Here is a 25269-nt window from a genome sequence, read left to right on the forward strand (position 1 = left end):
CCGTGCCCTCTCTACAGTGCAGCTGCTGTGACTGAACAGCAAGTAGAGTTAGATGTTGCTGCCTGGACACTCTTGCCTTTAAAAGATCATGGTGCCTCAGAGAATTTCTGAAGAATTCTCTTTCTTCTCTCCTTTCAGAGGGCCAGTTGAGGGTGGACGCCAATATATCTGTGCATCACCCTGGAGAGCCTTTGGGCGTTCGCACTGAAGTGAAGAATCTCAACAGTGCCCGGTTCTTGGCCAGAGCAATAGGTGAGTGTCAGCCATTACTCCTGATGTTCTTCTGTGTCCGTTATCTAGCACTAACAAGCCACCCCAGACCTAGTGACTTGAACATTAACCATTTAGGTGTTTGCAGTTCTGTGGGGTAGGTGGTTTTTCTGCTGGTCCTCAGCTCATTCATGTGGCTGTGGAAACTGGCCACTCAGCAGAAACAAAGGGTCTGAGATGACCTCACTTACATGGAGCCTTGGTGCTGGGTATCTGCTGGGCTTCCCTACCCATGTGGTATTTCTTCATTTGCTTGCTAAGCCTGCACATTCTCGTGTGGCATTATGGGATTCCAGGATAAGAACTATATAGGCAACAATCCCAGACCTGGAGTCACTCAGCCTAGATAGTGGTCCCAACCCTTCTGCCAAGTTCTGTCATCACGACTAGGTCATTTAATCTCTTTGAACCCTAGTTTTATCAAAAAGAGAGGGAGTGTGAGTTTCCTAAAAGATCCTTTGAAGCACCATTATTCTATGATGGCAACAAGAAGAAAATATGGTGTACAATAGTCACCCCCCTTATCCACAGGGGATATAATGTACAGTAGGTAACCCCCTGTACCCACAAGGGATATAGTGTACAGTAAGTAGTGCCCCATCCACAGGGGATATAGTCCAAGACTTTCCCATGGATCCTTGCAATTGTGGATAAAGCCAAACTCTATGTGGGTACTATATCTGTTTCTGTACATACCTGTGATCAAATTTAATTTATAGCCCTGGCCGGTTGGCTCAGTGGTAGAGTGTTGGCCTGGTGTGCAGGAGTCCCAGGTTCGATTCCCGGCCAGGCACACAGGAGAAGCGCCCATCTGCTTCTCCACCCCTCCCCCTCTCCTTTCTCTCTGTCTCTCTCTTCCCCTCCTGCAGCCAAGGCTCCACTGGAGCAAAGTTGGCCCGGGCGCTGAGGATGGCTCTGTGGCCTCTGCCTCAGGCGCTAGAATGGCTCTGATTGCAACAGCCCCAGATGGGCAGAGCATCGCCCCCTGGTGGGCATGCCGGGTGGATCCCGGTTGGGCGCATGCGGGTGTCTGTCTGACTGCCTCCCGTTTCCAGCTTCGGAAAAATACAAAAAAAAATTTTAATTTATAAATTAGGCGCAGTAAGAGATTAACAATAACTAATCATGAAATAGAACAATCATAACAATATACTGTGATAAAAGTTATGTGGATGTGGTGTCTGTCTCTCTTAGAATGTCTCATAGTACTGTACTCAACCCTGACTCGTGATGAATTGAGATAGTACAACACCAAGGTGTGGAGAGGAAGGGAGGTGAATGGCGTAAGCTCTGAGATGTAGTGTTAGGCTATTGTTGACTTTCTGAAAATACTGTCAGAAGGGAGATCGTCTGCTCTGGGTGATCTTGGATCACTGAGCCATGTTAACATCGGTGGTTCGATGTCAAGAGCACACATTGTCTGTGGCTGGGGAAATTTAATCTTTTCAGACTGTGGTTGAATGCACATATCTGAAGCCACACAGAGAGAAACTGGATAAGGAGATAGAATTATTGTAAATGACTCTCTTGACTATTATTTTTGAGTTAAAGATTTAAAAAGGTTTTTAAATATTGCTTGGCTAGAGGAAAGGAATCAAAAACGTGATACTAAATTACTGTATTTTTCTTAGACTATGAAATTCAGAGGCAAATCAATGAACTTGAGAATGGAGGTGAAATTGTGAATGAAACTCGCTCCTTTGATTACAAGCTGGGGTGAGTCTGCATTGACAGGTGTTTGGGTACATTTGGGTGGGGCCCCATCTGGCTCGCCACAGACCAGACAAGTTTCTCAGCAGAAGGTGCTCAGCTTCTCCAAACTTCAGTTTCCTCCTAAAAACCGGAGGACACTGTACCCCAAAGCATTCTAATGTAGCCTGTAGGGCTGGGTCAGGGGTTAAACCAAACCAGACTTGTTGCCGAGTGCTCAGCCTTTGGTCCCGGCCTTCCCCGGCTTCCTGATCACCTGCTTTGCAGCAAGAATTTTTCTTTCCTTAAATTCAATAGTACAGACGCTCTAAAATTTAAGCTGTAGGTAGAAGGAAGTTTAGAGCTGGCTGTAGAGGTGCCTTTTTTGTTTGTTTGTTTAAATAACGTTGACTTTAATTTTCTAACTCAGAAATTTTGAAGATTTTATACTTTTAGCAGAAGACTAAACAAAGCTCAAAATCCTAGACTTAGAGCTGGTGAAAAGCTGGAAGCACTAAAGCAACTTTTTTTTAATCAGCTTTCTAAACAGTTTTTTTTTTTTTTTTAATATTTTTACTATAGTCATGAAGTGTCTCCCAAGGAAGGCTGAAGCACTCGAATTTGCCTGTGTCTGTCCCTTATTGGCGGGGACTGCCCCCTCTGCACGGGTGGCAGCCAGCACAGCACGCAGTGCCTGTTTAACATCTCCCTTCACTGTCCTAGGTGCACCGTGCCGATGAGAGACAAAGAGGGAAAACAAGACTACAGGTGACTGCTCCTCCTGTCGCACATTCTGTATTTGGGTTAGGGGCACATGTTACACCCGCTTGCAGATCAACCTGATGATCCTGGATAGTTTCTAGGGTCACTTTTTGCCATTGTTGTTGAATGATGGAAATCTCGACTTCCTGTTAGTGTATCGTGAGGGAAAGAATATATTCTTAATCAGTGAGCCTTGTAGCGCCTTATTAGAAGGGATTCAGCTGTTGGAAGACGCTTGCCCCTCACCTCTGGGTGAGAGTCCTTATCACTGAGCTGAGAGGATGGCGCCTGGCCTGTCCTCATCCCTGCTGTCAGCAACGAAGTCAGTAAGGCACTGAGGTTTCGTGAGAAGAAATGAGAAAAAGATTCCTGGCAGTTCCCTTCGAATCTCAGGTGATAGTATTTAATCAATAAATTAAATAAATTGGACTTAATATGAGATTCAGAAGTAAATCCAATAATAAGGATGGCCTTAAAATTGGACCTCCCATTTTTCCCCATCGAGTCTAGCAGATTGCTGTGATTGGAGTTTTGCACATCGAGGTTGTTGAGTTCCGCCCACCTTTGCTTTGTGACGTGCAGGGGCATGTGAGTGTGGCCCCTGTGGTCCATGAGGAGCACGTGTGGCATCGTGATGCGGGAGAGAATAAAACCTTTTTAGCGTGAACACCCCGAGGACTCCTCATAGTGTCTGTCAGTCCAAGTCGAGACAGTTTTAGTGACTGTGACCTTGTAGCTTCAGAATGTTCTTCCCAAGCACTGCTGACCTCCAGTGTTGCCCCTGCTCTTTCTGCTGCTTCCTTACTGAGTCTGGAGCAGACAGCTTACCCAGCAGCGTCAGCTCAGTCCCTCAGGTTAGCGTACGGGTTCCTGTCTTACCTTCGTGAGTCAGGCTGATCCATACCACACTGTGCATCAAGGTGGGGGGGGGCCCTTCTCACCTGTTACCTCATCAGCCGCTCTTAGTAAGCCCTTTGAGTGTGAGCAGAGAGAAGACGGCGGGCGCTGGAATGAAACAGGGAAGGACATCTTTGTTTCATAGGGTTACATGCAGTGGTACAGCTTTCACATTTAAAAAAATGACTTTTTTCAAGCAGTTTTAGGTTTATAGCGGAATTGAGTGGGAATTACAGAGTTCCTCTATGTTCCTTGGTATGTACCAAATACCATGTACTTTCCCTCCCCCACAGTTTCCCCTAATAACATCCTGCTGCCGTGTGTAGCTGGCACATCTGTTACAACTGAGGAACCAAAATTGATACCTTATTAACTAAAACATGTTTACATTAGAGCTCACTCTTTATGTTGGACACTCTGTGGGTTTTGACAAATGTATAATGACATATATCCACCTGTGTCCTGCAGAATAGTTTCACTGCCCTAAAAAGCCCTATCTGTACTTACCCCTCTTGCGTCTATATTTTGTTTAGGCAAAATCCATTAATTTCTCCTACTTCTCAAGAAAATGTTTTCTTATTCTTTGACTTCTTATTTATTACACAAATACTGTTTAAATTAGTGGAAATTTATTTATGTATTTACTCTTAAAGATTTTATTGATTTTTAGAGAGAACGGGGTGTGGAGCGAGAAGTATTAACTCATAGTTGCTTCACTTATGTTGTTCATCAATTGTTTGTCATATGTGCCTTCACCGGGCAAACCCGGGTATTCAAACCAGCAACCTCAGCATTCCAGGCCGACACTTTATCCACTGCACCACCACAGGTCAGGCAAAAATAGTGGAAATTTAAAAATGGGGGGGAGTCCTCTTTCTCCCTAATAAGTAAGTTGTGTTCATTTGGTCATATGTCTTCATGAATATATACTTGACCCACAATTACACGTCACAGCGTGGCATGAATCCTGTGTTGTGTCTTTTGCTCATCACTAAGCGTGGAGAGCAGCAGGGCTGGTGTTTTAGCTGCACTTTTACATGTGTGCAAAGACTAGTTCCTAGGAGATAAGGGGCCAGTGTTGATATTGTAAGATATCAGAAAACATTTGCAAGTAACATGGGCTCTATACATAGACACTTTCCTATTGATGATAGGGTTTTTTTCTTACTAAAACCCAATACCTCAGAGTCAGGCCCTGTCTCCTTTCTGCCTAGGTTTATTCCTGAGCCCAACCTGCCCCCCCTGCTGCTCTACGACTCGGCATCTCTGCCTGCTGGCGCAGACCCGCAGCAAGTGATCAATATCGACCAGATCCGCGAGCAGCTCCCCGAGCTCCCCAGTGTGACCCGGAAGAAGCTCGTCCAGGAATATGGGATGCTGCTGGAGCACAGTATCACCTTACTGGTAGGTATCGATCAGAGGCTCCGACAAACCCGGCTCAGTGGCCAGGGCAGCGCTGTGCGGTGGGCTGAGCAGAGCCGGCAGATTGCCCGGGTATATGCTATGTGTTTCTGAGCAGAACAGGGCGTGGTGACCTTCGCTTGGTGCCCTTAGTGGTAAGTGTGCCTGATAAAACCAGAAACAGGACCTCGTGGCTTATCTCTTCTGTGTCAACACGAGCAGCCAGTCATGGCCGCCGTGGAGGCTGTCAGAGAGCACCACATGTTATGGATGACTGTCTTTCCCTCATCCAGAGGACAGAAGAAAATCCACATAATAGGGTTTCTAGCATAGTTGAACCCTGGCCTGGTCTGCAGGAAGTTGGGTTCTCCAAAGCCAGCCAGTTGTTTTACCAATTGTAGAAGGAAACATTTATTCCACATGAAATGCCGAAAACTCTCACTAGAATTATTGGTGCTTTGAAGCTTGAGGATGTGTCAAAGGAGACGTTAGAGAATCAGACACCATTGAGATCTGCGTAGGGATTTTCCCGGCCTTTTCGAAGCTGCTTGGGGCTTTGCAGTCTTTTTTGTCATGGCAACATTAAAGTGACACGGCACCCGTGAGTGTACCGTTTTGTCACAGTTGTCTACTTGTCTGTTGGGGAGGAAGGGGAACAGTTTGCTGCTGCATCTTTTAGCGACTAGATGTTTGCTACACTCGTCTTTTGGAGCAGCAGAATCTATGGAAACTGGATTTATGCATTTTAATTGACCAATAATAAATATCTGGGGACGTTACCATACACGTATTTCTATGTAAATGTATACAGTTAAGTAACAGCAATCCCACTGTTTCTGGTACAAGGTATACAGTTGAATGTTTGTTGAATAAATGATTTTTCTGTTTATCATCTATATCACATAAATCAGTTAGTGTGACAATTATCCAGCGTCTCACGCCAACAGTCCTTTTTTGCTACAAGTCATGATTAGGCACGATCCCTTATTTTTTTGTATTTTGGGCAGAGTTGATCACTTTCTCCTGTAGGCTGCTGGTGCCTACTTCTGTGCACCTACATCACTGTATGTTAATCATCCATCGGTGTGTCTTGCTCAGCGCCTTAAAGGCAAGGACGGCTGTGTCCTCTCCCTCTCTGTGACTCAGCACAGACGAGTACAGCAGCAGAGCTTACAGCCCACCTCTGACCGTGTGAACCTGTCAGTCTGCATCTCAGACAGGACACCTTTCACCTGCATGTTTCCTGGGCTGATTTAACAAAACTGAGTTTTAGTCTTAATGCATCTTTCCCATCATCGTGATCCCTTGAATTTCAACCCTCTCGAAATAAGTTTCAGAATGAAAACTAAATGTTAAATTCAGGTCTGGCATCTTCTGGCATGTTTACCAAATTCCAGAGGGGTGGGAGGACTAGGACCCAGGCCGCTCAGCCTGCAGGCGCTAGTCACCTCTCTGCTCGGCATTCTGCCCGGTGCACAGAGGCCCCTTCGCAGGCAGTGAGTGATGGACCCAGGCCTCTTGGCTTTTTTTTTTGCCCAGACTGATTTCCAAGAAGAATCCACTAAGTAGACTGTTAAAATCTGTTGTGCATCTGCTTTCTTCATGTGGGAAGTGAAAGGGCCTCCCTGATCTCCTCTGAGACGTGGCTGCTTCTCTGTGAGGACTACCGAAGGGCCGACGCACAGATCTAATGAACATCCTCCAATTTAGAGCGCCCAGGAGTGTGCATTAGATAAGTAGGGGCAGCGGTGTGCTCGCGGCCTCGGCTCCAGCCCCGTGCCTCTGCCTGCTGACTAAGTGAAGCATTAAGCACAGACCCGCTCCTGTACACATGCCTTACTGACCAACAATAACTTCAGAAGTTAACTCTAGTCTTCAGTTTATCTTGTCATTTACTGTGTGGTAACCACTGAATCATTTATTGTGATCTTCACTATGTATGGAACTCTAATATTCTGTCCCAGCATCCACCATGACGTCTGGCACATAGTAGGTACACAGTGAAAATTTGTTCAGTGAGTGGAGGACGGATGAGCCAATACGAGGGATACTAGAAAAACACTCATGCAAGTCCCAGGAAAAATAGAGTTCCTGACAAAAGCATCCTGACAAAAGTTTCCAAAGGTCACACACGTAAACCACCCTTTTGACAACCAGCAAGTCATGGGGCGACGCCCGTGTTACTGAACTCTGGCTGAGAAGACCGAGATGGCCGACTCAGCCATGCCATGTACCAGGACCAGATGCAAATCACAACTCCATGCCTCGTTTTCTGAATTGGTTTCATTAAGGCATTGGATCAGATCCATATCGTTTCTCTCGTAAGGCCTCCTGGTATTTCCTCCAACAGAACCTGTCTCACTGTTATCTTCCTCCAGCCACCTAAAAAGTATCTTGCTCCTCCAGGGCCTTCACTCTCGTTAGCTAACCTTGCTTTCCGATCTTATGTCAAATAGCCTTGATTTCTGACCTCAGGGGTAAGGACTAAAGGACAGAAATGTGGAAGCTGAGATAGATTCAGGTATTAGAAAACGGGAGAATTCGAATAGCACAGCAAGCCCTTCTCTGAGTCAGTACATCCAAGAGTAATTATTAGGATGATCGAGATTATATGCATGTGCATTTTTCTTAGCAAACAATCCCAGGGTGATGTTCTTTGGAGAATCTCTTCTGAAACTCTGCATTTCCTGACTCAGCGAATACAAGCCAATTGCAGCCATTTGCCTGAGCAGTGCATAAAGAAGGCCATTCATTACAGCTGGCTTTGCAGTTTACAGCGGCCCACCTGTTAATCAGTCCTGCAGCAGGCCTCTAGGTGCACGTGGTTCCACCTATTTTACAAGCGAGGAAATGGCCCCTCTATGGTTGAGCATAAGGGGTTAAGTCACTTTCCCAGGCCTGTGGGGGAGTCAGGGTCGCCCTCTGCTGAACTCAGGGCCCAGGCTCTTCGTGTGTGACCCCAGCGCCTGCCTGCACGTACAGGGTGCTACAATGCCAATTAGGGATCGAGGGATCGTGGCTCAGGTTCTTGTTTTGGTTCACTTAATAGAGAAAATAGAATTTTCACTCTTGTTCACACTAACGCTTTATCAGTCCCACTGACACTTTCTGAATGAAGCACAGTCATCAAACAGCAGTTCTCTCGAAACTTCCACGCACTCCTCTTGGTTGGGACTGCCTTACAAACAAACAGAAAGTGCCGTTCGCTAAATTTAGTGAAAATCAGTCACTCCGAGGAAAAGCAAAAATTATGTCTATTTTCTAAGTAGAAGAAAACTTAAGTTAGGAAAGAAATGTGAGCTCTCTTCTGCAGCTTTGTTTCTTATGCTTTCTGCCTCAGGATGCGCCTCAGGTCCTCCCTGAATCATGGAGATGGGTCTGCACGGAGGGCCAAGTGTGTGGGGCTGTGGGTGTCGTGGGGTCATTTTGCATCGTGTCATGCAGCTCGTCGCATGTAAGGAAGGGACATGAGCTCACAGGGGGGCTGGCGGTGTGTGAAGTCACTAGGCAAAGGCCTGCAGTCTCCGCAGTATGGAAGTTTTCAGAGGAGGGATGGGACAGCATCCCCATTTAGTCTGTTTTAAGAGCCTGCTGTCCTCACTATGTGCCCTTTGCTGTTGTCGAATATAAGCTTTTATCTTTTCCATGATGCTTTTAACTCTACAGCATAGTTGTATAGAGCAGTGAGTTAAATTTTTTAATTGAATTTATTGGGGTGGCATTGGTTAATAACATACAGGTTTCACGTGTACAGTTCTGTGACACCTCACCTGTACACTGCACTGTGTGTTCACCGCCCCAGACACAGACACCTGGATTCCAGGTCTGATGCTGACACTTAGGAGCTGGGAGGGCTCTGCAGGTGCAGCTGGAGCTGTGCCCTCCCAGCTGAAAGGAGAAGGAATGCTTTGCTTACCCCGGAGATGACAGACATAGCAGAATCCTCAGTGAATCCTAAAAAAAAGAGTCTGAATAGAACCAAGCAGACTTCCAAGAAAAAGCCGCCAGAGAGAGTGAGCGCTGCAGGCACAGGACAGCCCTGCGAAGCCGAGTGTGAAGACGAGTCCCGCATGGCCCAGTGAGGCTGCCGGAGAAGGGGCGGCGACGTGTCTCTTTGTGCGCAGCCCCAAGAAGTGTAGTAGTCTCAAACAGCTTCGTTTTCCCTGTGGATTATTCCCATTTAAAATCATAATCCTTTGTTTGTGACATAGTTAAGATGTCTCCAAGAGACAAAAAAAAAAAAAAGATATCATGACTCTAGTTGATTGTTAAATGGATTGTTTTCTAAGTTTTGCTTTGAGTCTCTAGTTAGCTTGAAACGGCCTGGTTCTCTTTCTGGATGAATTGCCTGTGAAATAATTTCCCTTGGTAAATATTTGTATATCCTATAGGCCATACTACTTGAATCTAATAGTTTGAGAAAGCATCTGAAACCATATTGACTGGTTTCAGACTGCCCAAAGTAACTGGGGAGCAAAGTACTTACCCTCCAACTACTGCTGAAGGAAAATCCATTCGGTCAACATCGCCACCTCCCATATTTCAGCTCCATGCAATTTTTGAAATTGATTTTATTCTTCATTTTATAGTATCGCATCCAGGGCTTGCCAGCTTTGGATGCTTTCACAGTTGGTCTGCCCTCTGGAGAAAGAACCAATATTTTGTTGTAGTCCAGCTGACTAAAAAGATGTGTCTTCTAACTTGACTCCTATACAACCAACTGTTCTTTCAAATGTGAGTGAAAGAGCTTTCAGAGATGAGGGTCCTCTGGGCTCAGAGCCGTGTGACCCCTCGGGGACCTGCGCACTGGGGCAGGGTGCAGGGAGGAGTGAAGGTCCCGAGTGCCCACCCTTGGGGCCACCAGCTGCTCTATGCCTCATGTCCTGAAGCCTGATTTCCTGCTTGCAGAACGGTTTCCTTTGGGGTACAGTTGACAGAAGGCTACTATTGAGTGACACAGGCCACTTCTGTGTTGGGCCCATTGGATAACAGTGTTTTTAAGGACATTGGAATGTAATTACAATCAAAATTGATTTCTTGACAACATACTCTTTGTGTTCCATTCTTGTAGATATTGTTGTCTAATTATGCCTTTCTGCTGTCACTTTTTACCACCTGAATTACATGGATTTTGACAATTTGAGGGCAGGTCTTACCAGTGGCGTAGGGAACATAACTGGCGCCTGGGGCTCGACACTTTATTGGCGCCCCCCTCCCCCCAACTACGCTTCTACTACACTTTTCTTGTTTGTCTTGGAGACTTTGGCACCCCTCTGCGAGTGGCGCCTGGGGCACGATAGACCCCCTTGTCCCCCCCAATACACTACTGGGTCTTACTTCCAAGTTAGTGTCCTTCAGCGTGTGTGTGTGTGTGTGTGTGTGTGTGTGTGTGTGTGTGTGTGTGTGTCTCAGAGTTAATGCAGCTCAGAGAATGTCAGCTCACTTCACGTTACTCTCAGCCAGCTGTAGGGGAGACGCTCCCCGAAGGGAACGGGCCTCTGTGTTGAACTCAGGTGTGCGTGCTTCCCAGCTTTGCCGGGAGCAGAGCACAGGAGGAATATTTGAGATCAGAGTTCTGCTCAGATTCTACGGGCTCTCGGACCCTGCTGGGAACATAAACCACGGGTGGCAATTATGGAGACCAAAATGGGACTAGAGAACTTTCTAGTTGTATATTCTTTGAGACAGACCAGCAAGCATACCCTAGGTGTTTCTGGGTCAGTTTCAGAACTTCTGCAGATCCCTGTGTTCTTGAGAGTAGCAGTGACGGTTCGGGGTTCTGGCTTCCTCCTCACATACTCAGGAGGAGTGTGGCTCCTGTGCAGCCTCACGCCACCAATGGACTCCCTTTTGTTCTTTCCCCACTGAAGACTCCTCTGCACAAGTCCTTCTTTCAAGTTCACTCGCTGCCAGGGTCTGCGGTCACTGCTGGTGTCCATGAAAAACAGGGCAGGTTCCTTCTCAGCCTAGATCCCGATCTCCTTCCCACTGTCCATTCCAGCCCTCAATCCAGCCCTGACTTCTGCCTCCACCCCGGAATCGCTGCTTCCTCTCAGACCCCCTTACCTAACTTCCATTTCCATCCCAGCACTAACATCTTGTGGTGATGGCCAGATTCACGGGGTAATGAGGGAACAACAGAGCCCCCACTGATAGGCACATACGGGGCCTTCTCACAGTGTCTCCAGAAGTGCTCAGTGGCTGCTCACCCCAACACCCCAGCCACAGTGCGGATGGATGAAATTTGTGTTTGTACCTCCACAAAATGATACCTTGTAACATGTGAGTGCCTTACCCGGGAGGCCGCTGTGTTTGGTCCACAGATGTGGGGTTTCCTGTACAGTCAGCAGTGCCCACCACAGTCATGATCTTCCTGGGTAGGTATGAGCCCACACATGAGTTTCTGTGTTAGAGGAGCTAGAATGCAGTAACATATAGGACGCTTAATCTTAGAACTATATGAGCAGTAATGTAATTTATTTTGCAACATCAGAAGCTATTTCAGAATCGGCCGTTGTCTTGGTTTAGACATGCTCACTGTCCCTTCTCTCAGCAGAGGGTGTGGAAGGATGCCGAGGAGAGGCTGGCGCAGATCTGGCCATTGTGGGGAGGCACCACTGTCTTCCTTTGTGATCTGGGAACGGGCATGTGTCATGTCACAGCAGAGAGGGCCATGTGGCCCAGTGTACACTGGCAAAGGTGGAATGTGAACTTAACATTTTCTCCTAATTTCTAAGCTAATTGCCAAGGGCCTTTGCAACATTTTTAATAATTTGTTAACCTTCGAATAGCTGGCTGGCAGCAAATAAAATAATGGACATAGTGGGGAAGCGCGTCCTTTTGAAGAGCAAGTTGCTTTACAGTGTGCCTGGCACTGGGCTTGGTCTCTGTCCCCAGGAGGCACGGACGTGCCATTTCCTTTGTCAGAGGAGGGGAACGTGGAGGTTAGGAGAGTAGACCACAGAGGTGGGAGTCTCAGCCCCACCACGTTAGTGCTCTGTGGCCTCTAGCAAGTTAGTGCCTCAGTGTCCTCATTTGTAAAAGAGAATTCTGTCCCCTGACGCCCAGGGTGGTTGTTGGAATTAAATGAGTTTTAATATAGAGGAAGTGCTTGTAACAGTGCCTGACACTTATTATTGCTGTGAACATTTATTATTAATGTCATTGACAGCAGCAGCTGAGTGCAGCTCCCCACAGGGCTGGCTCTTGGTCTCTTGTCTCCCAGGTATTCTAGAAGTACTCTTCGAGAGCCTTCTAACTAGTCCAGACTGCTAATCTAGGGCCGCTTTGCTGCTGGTCCCCCCTGTCACATAACCAGCTGTTGCTCAACTGGTGCTTTGTGGCCTTTCTTCTCTGAAGCTACCCCTGGGCAGCTGTCTCTATCTGGTTTCATTCAACTTCTAAATATAGTCAGCTGAGTCCTGCCCTGTCGTCAGGGCCCCTGGGTGTGGCAGTAGAGAAATCAGCCTTCATCCTCTTCCAACTGGATGGTCTTCCAACGTTTTATCGTCTTTGAAGGGAGACTGCAAAAGACAGCTCTGGGCACTTTGCTTCCAGGGCCGGATGCAGGGGAAAACCGGGTTCCTTCCCAGAGCGGCAGCGCAGGCGAGGTGGCTGACCCCCTGCCGTGCCTCACCAGCACTGGCCGCTGATGTCCACAAGCGGAGGAGAGTTCCTGTTAGTCTCAGAGGCTGACGCGGCATTGGTTCTGGCTGTAATTGAGTGGGAAATTTGATTAAAATGTGAAAAGGATGCTTCCCAGTCATAGAGCTGTAAAGACTGCCTGGTATTATCCCAAAGACAGGACCACTTGTCCCTGCTGCACTCGCTATTTCTGGCAGGATCGTCGGCCAGGCAACTTGCCCCCCTGTCGCTGCACTTTCAGCTCTGCCTCACGCAGGGGAGATTAGTGCTGAGTCGAAGGCTTGCTTACCGTTAAGGGTCTCCTGATGCAGTGGCTTTTCTCCCTTGCTCTTAGTAAGGGAATTACTGGCCTATTGCTTTTTTTGTTGTTGTTGTTTTTTCTGAAGTTAGAAGCGGGGAGGCAGTCAGATAGACTCCCACATGCGCCCCACCGGGATCCACCCGGCATGCCCACCAGGGGGCGATGCTCGGCCCATCAAGAGCATTGCTCCGCTGCAACCTGCACTATTCTAGCACCTGAGGCGGAGGCCATGGAGCCGTCCTCAGCGCCCGGGCCAACTTTGCTCCAATGGAGCCTTGGCAGCGGGAGGGGAAGAGAGAGACAGAGAGGAAGGAGAGGGGGAGGGGCGGAGAAGCAGATGGGCGCTTCTCTTGTGTGCCCTGGCTGGAATTGAACCCAGGATTTCCACATGCTGGGCCAACACTCTACCACTGAGCCAACCTGCCAGGGTCTGGCCCACTGTTTTTCTAAGAAAACCAGAAGGTTGCACTGCCACATTCCCTGGGGACTTCTGAGATTTGTGCCTAGCTATTAGTATCTGCCTGTCCCCCGGGAAAACGAGGAAGACATCACCTAGAATGTTTTGTAGTTTTTCCGTGAAAAGTGGGCTTCTGACCTAAAGAACTAGAGCAGGCACCCATGTGTGACTCCCTGCTGATCTCATTCTCTGGGCAGCAGCCGCTCAGCCTCCCTCAGCCCCCGTCTAGCTCACCCGATCACGAGCGCAGTTTCCTGTCCCCTTCGGAGTGTGTGCTAAAGCCACAGGCTCCCCAGAGGGATACAGTCCCAGCTCTCAGGGGCTGCCTCACAGCACTGACACAAAAAGACAGACTTGCCATGTTATCCATCCAATAAAAAAAACCCCAAGGGGAGAGGAATAGATATTTATCACGTCCCAGCAGCTCAGCTAAGCCTGCAAGTTCAAATGCAGTATTTCTAGGTGGATTTAGAAAACTTTTCCTTGGCAGAGTTCTCCTGACGGCTGTTTTCACCAGCAGCTAGCCTGTGTGGGAAAGAACAAAGGGAGTTCTACCCGTCTGATGGGGCTGGGTAGCGAGTGCTCTCTGCCTCCCCAGTGGTCTGTGTAGCTTTGTGGGGGTTTGAATACTTTTCCATAAGTTAACAGAACTTCCTATTCCTGCTGCCTGCCTCTGCCTTTATCTGTAGCCAAGCATTGGCTGCCGAGGTGGCCTCTGCCCTGCTTTAGTGTGAGCAGAATAACAGCATTGGCTTGGAAGGAGATTCAGGAGATGATTATGGGATTATTTAGGTGGCCTGTCAGTGGAGAATTTATCTGTTACAAAGGGCACATGGATTTTTTATTATGGAATGTCCACCTTGGCACCTGTTTGCCCATGTAGTTATTATAGCGCCTGCAAGAGCTCGGTTTTCAGAGCACTTGTGTTACTACACCTCGCTGCTTCCTCCTGTCTTCCTTTCCCAGAAAGTCCTTCTGTTTAATGACGGTTCTCTGAAAGGGGGCAAGGGCGGGAACCTTACCCGAAGTATAAAGTTGAAAAGGAATATTTTGAGGGAAGAGTGGTTTGATTTGAATTCAGCATGTTGGGGAAATGTACTACTGAAAATGCGTCCCCTGTCACTTTTTTTGTTTTGTTTTTTCTGTCACCTCTTGGGATGACGTGAAGATGAATACAGTTCCAGTCCACTTTTAGTTTTACAGAGGTAGAATATTCTGTTTGTTCCTTCCTAGTTTGCTTTTCTTGCATTGTTATTCTAGCAATCACCAGGACTTCCAGCAGAGGACAGGACTGGGAAGAGATGGGACTGCATGCTGGAGGCCCAGGGCCGAGGGTGACAGGGCACACGGGGCTGACACTGGGAGGGCAGGCGAGTGTGGGGGAGGGCTGGTGAGTGTGGGGGAGGGCAGGTGAGTGTGGGGAAGGTCAGGTGAGTGTGGGGGAGGTCAGGTGAGTGGGGGAGGGCAAGTGAGTGTGGGGGGAGGTCAAGTGAATGTGGGGGAGGGCAGGTGAGTGTGGGGGGAGGGTTGGTGAGTATGGGGGAGGGCAGTGTGGGGAAGGGCTGACCAATGTGAGGGAAGGCAGTGTGAGGGAGGGCTGGTGAGTGGGGGGGGCTGGTGAGTATGGGGAAGGGCAGTGTGGGGGAGGGCAGGCAAGTGTGGGGAAGAGCAGATGTCAGCCTCCTCTGGTCTGTAGAGTCGGGGCTCTGAAACATGGTCATCCCTTTGAGAAGAGGCTGTACAAACACTGGGACAGTAGGAGAACACTTGCTGTTTACCAAAAGTGACCAGAATTTTCTGGTGCGCTCTCATGTTGAGGCGAGAACAAGTCGGTGTCTCAGAAGAGGCAGAGGGTGGCAGTTTGATTTGCCTTCAGAATGCTGATCTTTCACTTTTTTTATTTTTGGAAGTTTTACACAATTTTTTTTCTTTATAGAATGAAGTTGGCCTGCTGGAGTTCTTCCAAAATGTGATAAAAGAAACTAGGGCAGAGCCCAAAAAAGTGACTAGTTGGGTCCTCAACATTTTTCTGGGCTTTTTAAAGCAGCAGAACCTCGCCGTCAGTGAGAGGTGAGTGGGGCCCGGGGGTTCCCTCCTCCTCTATGACCAGCTCTGGGTCCAGGAGCGGGTGACATAGGGTAGAACCAGGGGTTTGCTCTCCTCGCTCCCCCTCGGGCTCTCCTGGCAAGGCACAAGCACCCCCTGTGGATTCCCAGTTCTAAAGCTGTCCTCCATCACATCTGAGAAGTCGACCATTTGTTCAGACCCCAACACTGTCCGGCGCGGTACAGGGCAGCTTCTGAAGGAGCCGAGGTTAAGTCAGCCTGTTGAGTGAACTCAGACCGCCTGCTACTGACCCAAACAATTCATACACACTAAAGTTTCAGAATCCCAAGAGTACCCAATTCGAAATAAAAGTATACAATTGACCCTTGAACAACACAGGTTTGAACTGTGCTTAGTCCAGTAATATGCAGGTTTTTTCCAATAAATACTGTAAATGTATTTTTCTTATGATTCTCTTAACATTTTTTTAGCTTAGTTTATTATAAGAATACGTATAATATACAAAACGTGTGTTAATCAACTGTACGTTATTGGTAAGGCTTCCACTCAACAGTAGGCTGTTCAGTTTGGGGGAAGTTAAACGTGCTGAGCGAGTGAGACTGTGTGTGCAGTCAGTGCCCACCCCCGGCACTGTTCAAGGGTCGACTGCACTTGGCTGTTCCTGCAGGTCTCTTCCCACTCCGTTCAAAGACCCGTTAGCTGGGCTGGTATACCAGTCGCCCCTGGGAACAGACATTAATGAACAACCTCAGCCACTAGGGCGAACCTTTCCAAAGCCTAGAACAGCAGTACTGCAAAGCTAGCAATAGTCTCATGATGACACCTGGCAAGGAACACTCTAGAACAGTGATTTTCAACCACCAGTCCCGGACCGACCACTAGAAGTTTTGTGCTGGTCTGCAAAAAGTTAACTACCCTGATGTTGAATGAAGAGCATCAACCCAATGATCTCAGTCGAATTTGCTTATGCCCAGGGTGATTTCTGGGGACTTACTGGTCCCCGAAATAATTCTCTGATTTTCACCGGTCCCCAAGTATAAAAAGGTAGAAAAATGCTGCTCTAGAGATCAAGTTGGCAGAAACTGATTTTGCAAATCAGCATCCATCTTTAAATACCTCTCAGAAGACTGGTAAGGGTCCAACCATAAACGTTCTTGTTTGATTTGGCTTTTTAATTACTTCAAGTATATTGCTTTGGAAGCGGTATGTTATTGTTTTTATAATCTCATTCTCAGTTACTAATTTGCTGCTGAAGATTAATTTTATTTACCAGATGGGTGGGATCTTTCGGGGTAAGTGATCTTGGTCACCATCTTACTTGGTTAGCCCCGGTATATCTGGAGTTGGTATATGCAGTCTACCAAGCTATCCCTGTTGGAAGAAAGAATTTCATGACACAAATATTACTGACCTCTTAGATGTCAAGCATTGTGGGTATAAAAAGGTGATTAAGAAATCCCAAATTCTAGTAGGTCAGTGGACGTATTTGATAGTGTAAATGTATGATCTAACTAATGAATTAAGGTCATTAGATGAAAGGCGGATTATTTTTTGTGATGTTTTATTTTCGTCCTTCTCTGTCCCAACACCCCTTCTGTCATCTCATGCAGGAGCAGGGACCCCCTTTTCTGACATGCTCTGGAAATCCAGTGCAGCCTTGGTGCTGATTGTGGTCCCACACAGCCTGCTCTCGAGCTGGCCACTGTGTTTTCTAGATTGCCGGACCTCTCAGAAACCTGCATTTTAAAACAGCCGTATTCTCTATTATTTGTCAGTAAGGGTGGAAGGCTGGGGAAGGGGTATCCGTTTATTTCCCAGCCCTCCACCCCTCTTCCTGTTCAGATTCAATCAGGGTGCAGCACAGATGCTCCGGATACCCACTTAATAACACCAGGCACTCTCCAAACCTCATTTCCACTTGGAATTACCTTTATCCAGATGCACTCTGGGATAAACAAGCACTTTAAGGATGGTGTCTGCCTCAGTGTGGTAGCTGTTTTCAGTGAACAACCCTGATGAGGTTCACTGTGCTTGACTCAGACTACAGTAAGTCATACCTGGTTAACTTGCACTGGAGTAGTTTGAAATTCATAGAAATTGGCAGAGGCTAAATGGTAGTTTCCTTTTTATTGTCTAAGAGCTTACAGAGAAATTAATAGTGAATGATGGCAGCCAAGACTTAAACAGAAGGTGTTTTCAAGTGGCCTTGAGCATTTCAGAAGCTCTCATTTACACAGACACACTAATGGGCTATTTATAAGTTGTTCCTGTCTATTTAAAACTAGTCCCCTAATGACCTCAGATAGACAGTGTTTCATTAGCCTAGCGGCTGTATATGTTTGGAAGTAGCAAAACCATATAATTTAAAAGAAATAATCTTTTCACTAATCTAGGTGGTCATTGCAGCTGCCCCACGTCACACACACACACACACTCCTATCCCTGGATGTGAATTAATAACACTTTGTTTGCTCCTTGGCCTTTTATATCACAGAATCTTGGTAAATAAGTCATGTCCTAGAAGTATAGCTAATGAATTCTGGGACCTTCTGTGTCCAGAAAGCTGTTGGAGAGAACAGTCTATGGAGATGCCCGTGAGGATGGCTGAAGATATAGTGGGTAGTCATTGTGTTTTTAAAGAAAAACTCTCACCGTTAAAAAGAATTTATATTTGTACAAAACACTCAAAAAAGTGGCTTTGTCAGCTGTTTTGTGTGAATTGATTTTTAGGTTGATCGTTCCGTTGAAAATATTTAATTACTGGGTTTTTTTCCTTCCTCGTCATGGTTCATGAGTTTACAGCCACCTCCCTCCTCTGACTAATTAAACTGAGCAGTTGTCTGTTGCTACAGCCTCTGCCAAACAGCTGTTATTGTAGCGTGATAAAACAAAGCTAAAACAACACCAGGCACAAAAACGTGTTATATCATAACATACAAAATACACAGGTAACAGCCCGGCTGGCCTGTTGTCTGCCTTCCTGGGTGGGGGTTAATGTCTTACACCTATAAAGTCAGAGTTCCAGTTCTGACTATAAATGGAAATGCCGACAATGTGATGTGTACATTTCTTTTCTCTCCTTTTGGGGGTGGCTAGTCCTGTCACACCTTCTGCACTGGCCGAGCTTCTCAACCTCCTGGACAGGAAAGCCATTTCTTCAGCAGCAGCTAAGCAGGTATGTCCACTCTTCCCAAAGCTTCTGACTGCTCTGCTATCACAGTAAAGGTTTTCCGTGAAGCTTAAAATGCCATCCCTGAGTTTCCTAATTGAAATGTTCAAAGCCTGAAAGTGCTATTTTTGTACTGAAAGGTAGAAATGTTTTATTTAGCGAGCGAAATAAAGCCAGTGGGAGTTAGGCAGGTGGCTTGCTTCTCACCTTTGCTAACCAAAGGCAATAGTTACTGTTTGGCTTGGCCGGCCTGTTTCCCAGACAGCTGTATGTAGAAGTCTGGGACCTGAAGGCCCTGGTGGCTTCCGACTGTGAACTTGCCGTGCTCTGGAGGAGGCGGGGCAGCCTCCTGCACCAGCCACGCTGGCGCTCCCTCTGCAGCCTCGGCCGCTTCCCAGCCTGGTACCTGGGCTCATTTGTCTGGTGTGTGGTCGCCCCTGAAAGTCAGTCTTTCAGCAAGAAGGGTGAGGTCAAATGGGCTTAGAGAAAATGTTCCGCATGTGCCCCATGTGTGAAAACTGAAAAATCGCATTAGCTCTGCCTCCGCTGACTGAGGCGGGTGAAAGATTCCTGGAATTCTGAACACTCAGCAACGTAAGCACCCAGCAAGGTAAAGAGCACCAAGGCGGCCGCCTGATCTCAACTTCAAATGTCTGCAGCTGTCAATGCATCAGCCAGAAACTTAATGTTATTTTAATGGTCCCTTTTGCATTTAATATTTATACACATCGACAGTCATGGCAGATTACAAAGTGAGGCTTTGGAAAGTGGCTGCTTCTGGCTAATGAGGAGGCGCCAGGAGCATCACCTGCACTGGTGCTGTCAAGCTGGAGGCGGGAGCCGCCAAGAGCTGTTCCCCGCCACCGAAGGCTGTTCTCTGCCACCGAGGGCTGTTCCCTGCCACCGAAGGCTGTTCTCCGCCACCGAAGGCTGTTCCCCGCCACCGAGGGCTGTTCCCTGCCACCGAGGGCTGTTCCCTGCCACCGAGGGCTGTTCTCCGCCACCGAGGGCTGTTCCCCGCCACCGAGGGCTGTTCCCCGCCACCGAGGGCTGTTCCCCGCCACCGAGGGCTGTTTCCCATCACCGAGGGCTGTTCTTCGCCACCGAGGGCTGTTCCCCATCACCAGGGGCTGTTCCCCATCACCAGGGGCTGTTCCCCATCACCGAGGGCTGTTCCCCGCCACCGAGGGCTGTTCTCCGCCACCGAGGGCTGTTCTCCGCCACCGAGGGCTGTTCCCCGCCACCGAGGGCTGTTTCCCATCACCGAGGGCTGTTCTCCGTTCCCCACCACCGAGGGCTGTTCCCCATCACCGAGGGCTGTTCCCCGCCACCGAGGGCTGTTCCCCGCCACCGAGGGCTGTTCTCCGCCACCGAGGGCTGTTCCCCATCACCGAGGGCTGTTCTCCGCCACCGAGGGAGGCTGTCAGCATGGCGTTCGCGCAGTTAAGAAAGCAGTCTGGTGGCCTGGATGGCAGAGGAATACAAATGTTTAGGAAATGCTCAGCAGTAGCAGAAAGATTATATGGCCTAAGGGCTTAAAATATATATATATATATATGTACATAAAAGAGCAGGTGAATTGTAGCATTTAAAATGAGAGGAGGGAAATGTCTTCCCTTGCACTCATCTTGCCCCACCAAAAAAAGAAAGGAAAAACCCCAAGGTAGTGAAATGGACACTGCTGGAAGGGGCTGACAGCCGGGCTTGGGTAGAGATTCTAGACAGACTTCCAGCACGTGTAAAGGGGCCGGGACGACTCCTGGCTTCCTGAGGGGGCACAGTGACAGGAGTCGGGCGGGAAAGGTGTGGACCTTGTGCTGCACAAGGAAGTCTCCCTATTTACTGTCGCCGTGGTGGTGCTGCCTCTTTATATTTCTTCCTTGTTTTCTGAATTTCTGGTGGAAAAAAAATGGTATTTGTTTTTTTATAAAGAATCCATCCTTCTGGTTCAACATACGCAAAACGGTTAATGTAATACACCATATCAACAAAACAAAGAACAAAAACCACATGATCTTATCAATAGATGCAGAAAAGGCTTTTGATAAAATACAACACAATTTTATGTTTAAGACTCTCAACAAAATGGGTATAGAAGGAAAATATCTCAACATGATAAAGGCCATATATGATAAACCATCAGCCAACATCCTATTAAACGGCATAAAACTGAGGACTTTCTACCTTAAATCAGGAACAAGACAGGGTTGTCCACTCTCTCCACTCTTATTCAACGTGGTGCTAGAAGTTCTGGCCAGAGCAATCAGACAAGACAAAGAAATAAAAGGCATCCATATCGGAAAAGAAGAAGTAAAGCTATCACTTTTTGCTGATGATATGATCCTATACATCGAAAACCCGAAGGACTCCACAAAAAGATTATTAGAAACAATAAACCAATACAGTAAGGTCGCAGGATACAAAATTAACATACAAAAGTCCATAGCCTTTCTATATGCCAACAATGAAATATTAGAAAACGAACTCAAAAAAATAATCCCCTTCACGATTGCAACAAAAAAAATAAAATACCTAGGAATAAACATAACAAAGAACGTAAAGGACCTATATAATGAAAATTACAAAGCATTGTTAAGGGAAATCGAAAAAGATACAATGAGATGGAAAAATATTCCTTGTTCCTGGATAGGAAGAATAAATATAATCAAAATGGCCATATTACCCAAAGCAATATACAAATTTAATGCAATTCCCATCAAAATCCCTATGAGATTTTTTAAAGAAATGGAACAAAAGATCATCAGATTTATATGGAACTATAAAAAACCCCGAATAGCCAAAACAATCCTAAGGAAAAAGAATGAAGCTGGGGGCATTACAATACCTGACTTTAAACTATATTATAGGGCCACGATAATCAAAACAGCATGGTATTGGCAAAAAAATAGACACTCAGACCAATGGAACAGAATAGAAAGCCCAGAAATAAAACCACATATATATGGTCAAATAATCTTTGATAAAGGGGCCAACAACACACAATGGAGAAAAGAAAGCCTCTTCAACAAATGGTGTTGGGAAAACTGGAAAGCCACATGCAAAAGAATGAAACTCGACTACAGCCTGTCCCCGTGTACTAAAATTAATTCAAAATGGATCAAAGACCTAAATATAAGACCTGAAACAATAAAGTACATAGAAGAAGACATAGGTACTAAAATCATGGACCTGGGTTTTAAAGAACATTTTATGAACTTGACTCCAATGGCAAGAGAAGTGAAGGCAAAGATAAATGAATGGGACTACATCAGAATTAAAAGTTTTTGCTCAGCAAGAGAAACTGATATCAAAATAAACAGACAGCCAACTATATGGGAACTGATATTTTCAAACGACAGCTCAGATAAGGGCCTAATATCCAAAATTTACAAAGAACTCATAAAACTCAACAACAAACAAACAAACAATCCAATAAAAAAATGGGAAGAGGACATGAACAGACACTTCTCCCAGGAAGAGATACAAATGGCCAACAGATATATGAAAAGATGCTCAGCTTCATTAGTTATTAGAGAAATGCAAATCAAAACTACAATGAGATACCACCTCACTCCTGTTAGATTAGCTATTATCAACAAGACGGGTAATAGCAAATGTTGGAGAGGCTGTGGAGAAAAAGGAACCCTCATTCACTGTTGGTGGGACTGTAAAGTAGTACAACCATTATGGAGGAAAGTATGGTGGTTCCTCAAAAAACTGCAAATAGAACTACCTTATGACCCAGCAATCCCTCTACTGGGTATATACCCCAAAACCTCAGAAACATTGATACGTGAAGACACATGTAGCCCCATGTTCATTGCAGCACTGTTCACAGTGGCCAAGACATGGAAACAACCAAAAAGCCCTTCAATAGAAGACTGGATAAAGAAGATGTGGCACATATACACTATGGAATACTACTCAGCCATAAGAAATGATGACATCAGATCATTTACAGCAAAATGGTGGGATCTTGATAACATTATAAGGAGTGAAATAAGCAAATCAGAAAAAAACAAGAAATACATGATTCCATACATTGGTGGAACATAAAAATGAGACTAAGAGACATGGACAAGAGTGTGGTGGTTACCAAGGGTGGGGGGGGGAGGGAGGACATGGGAGGGAGGGAGGGAGAGAGTTAGGGGGAGGGGGAGGGGCACAGAGAACTAGATAGAGGGTGACGGAGGACAATCTGACTTTGGGCGAGGGGTTTGCAACATAATTTGATGACAAAATAACCTAGACATGTTTTCTTTGAATATATGTACCCTGATTTATTAATGTCATCCCATTACCATTAATAAAAATTTATTAAAAATAAAAAAAATAAAAAAAGAATCCATCCTTCTGTGGGCTTACATGCATGGAAAGATGCCTGGAATGGTATTCATCCAATATTAATGGTGGTTATTTCAAGGGGTAGAATATGCAAAGCTTTATAGTTTTCAGTATTACTTAGTTTTTTATTATACTTACAGCTTTGTAGCAGTTTGCACTCAGGGAGTGCAGTGCCTCTGGCTTTGTTCTTTTTTCTTAGGATTGCTTTGGCTGTTAGAGTCTTTTGTGGTACCATACAAATTTTAGGATGTTTTGTTCTATGTCTGTGAAAAATGCCATTGGGATTTTGATAGGAACTGCACTGAATCTGTAGATTCCTTTAGGTAATAAGGACATGTTAACAATGTTAATTCTTCCAGTTCATGAAAATGGAATATCTTTTCATTTCTTTGTTTTCTTCAGTTTTTTTCCAAAATTGTCCTATAGTTTTCAGTGTGTGTGTGTGTGTGTGTGTGTGTGTGTGTGTGTGTATCTTTCACCTCCTTTGTTTATTCCTAGGTATTTTATTCTTTTTGTTGCAACTGTAAAGGAATTGTTTTCTTCTTTACTCTGACAGTTTGTTGTTAGTATATAGAAACACAAGTTTTGTATATTGATTTTGTATCCTGCAACTTGACTGTTTATTATTTCTAATGGTTTTTTGGTGGAGTCTAAGGGTTTTTTACATATGAAATCATGTCATCCACAAATAGTGATAGTTTTATTTCTTCTTTCCCAGGCTGGATGGCTTTTTTCCCCTTGCCTAATTGCTCTGGCTAGGACTTGACTACCATGTGAATAGAATTGGCAAGAGTGAGCGTTATTATCCTGTCCCTGAGTCTAGAGGAAAAACTGTTATTCACCTTTGGGTGTGGTGTTAGCTCTAGGTTTGTCATGTGGCCTTTATTGTGTTGAGGTACTTTCATTCTAAACCCATTTTGAGAGTTAAATGGGTGTTATATCTTGTCAAATGCTTTTAATGCATCTATTGAGATTATCACAGGATATATATCCTTCACTTTGTTACTTCCGCTTGTCTCCTATGCGGCCTTCCTGAAAAAAAATCAAAAACCTTTGTAGACAGTGTTATAAGTCATGCATACAAATGATTTTGTCTTTTCCTCCCTTTTAGTGCTTCAGTTCTTTGTACATTTCACATGACCCTGCTTCTCTTAAAGGTTTGGATTAATGTTTGTTCCTTTCTAGAAAGATGGCCTTTCCTAGTAGTGCTGCCTCTGTCGAGAAGGGATGTTCCTCACAGTAACTGTCACAGCCCCCTGCCTGCTGTTGTCCTCTGAACAGGCCTTTCTTCCACACTCTGACCCTGGAAGTCCCCAGGTTGGGCGAGGGGCCTGCCTGCTTTCCTTCCATCCTTCCTCCCGTATACTTTAAAAATATAATAGCATTAGCTCGAGAAACACTGGGGTAGTAGGCAAGAGGCTATGTGAACGCGGCTCCCGGGCACTGAGGGTGAGCTCCTGTCCTCTGTCTCAGAGCCAGCTCAGTGATGTGATGGCGGTTCCCAGCTTGCACTGCCCGCACTCTCGGTGGGCATGTGTTAGCACAGGTGACCAGCACTGCACTGGGACTTTCTTGCTCTGTCTGTGTGTCTTGGGTGGGCAGCAGTGGGCCTGGGAGCCGCATGCGGCCAGAACAGTTGTACTTGGATAGCACTTCCCAGGGTGATGACTAAACAGAGACCAAAGCTGAGCATTTGTGCTGCAGCATGAGGCTGGCAACCACAGAGTCTTGTAAGGTGGCCGGGGAAGAGCGCCCTGCGGGCTCTGACCTGGAGGCTGGGGCCCCTTCGGTGGCTCCAGGAGGGCCTGGTAGTGGCCCCAGGCCTGCCAGGGTGCCTGCTGTAAGGCCATGTTTGCTGAGCTTCCGTCCCCTTTCCCGTAAAGGGCCACTGCGCAGACTCCTGATAAGTGAGCCCTTGCAGGCGACTTGCGCTGAGCCAGAGACCTGGAGTCTCCTGAGATCTCCACTCTCTCTTTTGAATGTTGGACATTTTCAACTCGCAGCTTTTTTAGGAAACAGTAGAGATGCACAGAATAAACATTGGTCACGGTCTAAATGCCTACCAGGAGGGAGTAATTTAATCACGATAAATTACATGATGGATATTCATTTTTTATTACTATAAGAAAGCACTTCTCTAATAAGTGAAGCAAAAGCAGGTCACACGTTGTATTACATTGTGAGCACAACTGTTACAAAACACGAAAAAGAAGGGAAAAACTTCAAAATACTAACATTGGTTATCTTGAGGGAATGGGAGTACAGATG

At 46.3% G+C, this 25269-nt stretch overlaps 1 protein-coding gene across 2 annotated transcripts in view; it reads left to right on the forward strand.

Moving 5' to 3' along the window:
- GATB (glutamyl-tRNA amidotransferase subunit B) overlaps nucleotides 1-25269 on the forward strand; it is a 67206-nt gene that overhangs the window by 35391 nt on the left and 6546 nt on the right. For both annotated transcript variants that reach the window (XM_066280871.1, XM_066280880.1), the window contains exons 6-11: nucleotides 139-252; nucleotides 1902-1986; nucleotides 2683-2727; nucleotides 4833-5022; nucleotides 15358-15491; nucleotides 18585-18663. In XM_066280871.1, coding sequence (XP_066136968.1) covers nucleotides 139-252; nucleotides 1902-1986; nucleotides 2683-2727; nucleotides 4833-5022; nucleotides 15358-15491; nucleotides 18585-18663 — 647 coding nt within the window. The remainder of the gene's footprint in view (nucleotides 1-138; nucleotides 253-1901; nucleotides 1987-2682; nucleotides 2728-4832; nucleotides 5023-15357; nucleotides 15492-18584; nucleotides 18664-25269) is intronic.

This window comes from Saccopteryx bilineata, chromosome 1 (genome assembly GCF_036850765.1).
Source record: "Saccopteryx bilineata isolate mSacBil1 chromosome 1, mSacBil1_pri_phased_curated, whole genome shotgun sequence".
Lineage (NCBI taxonomy): Eukaryota > Metazoa > Chordata > Mammalia > Chiroptera > Emballonuridae > Saccopteryx > Saccopteryx bilineata.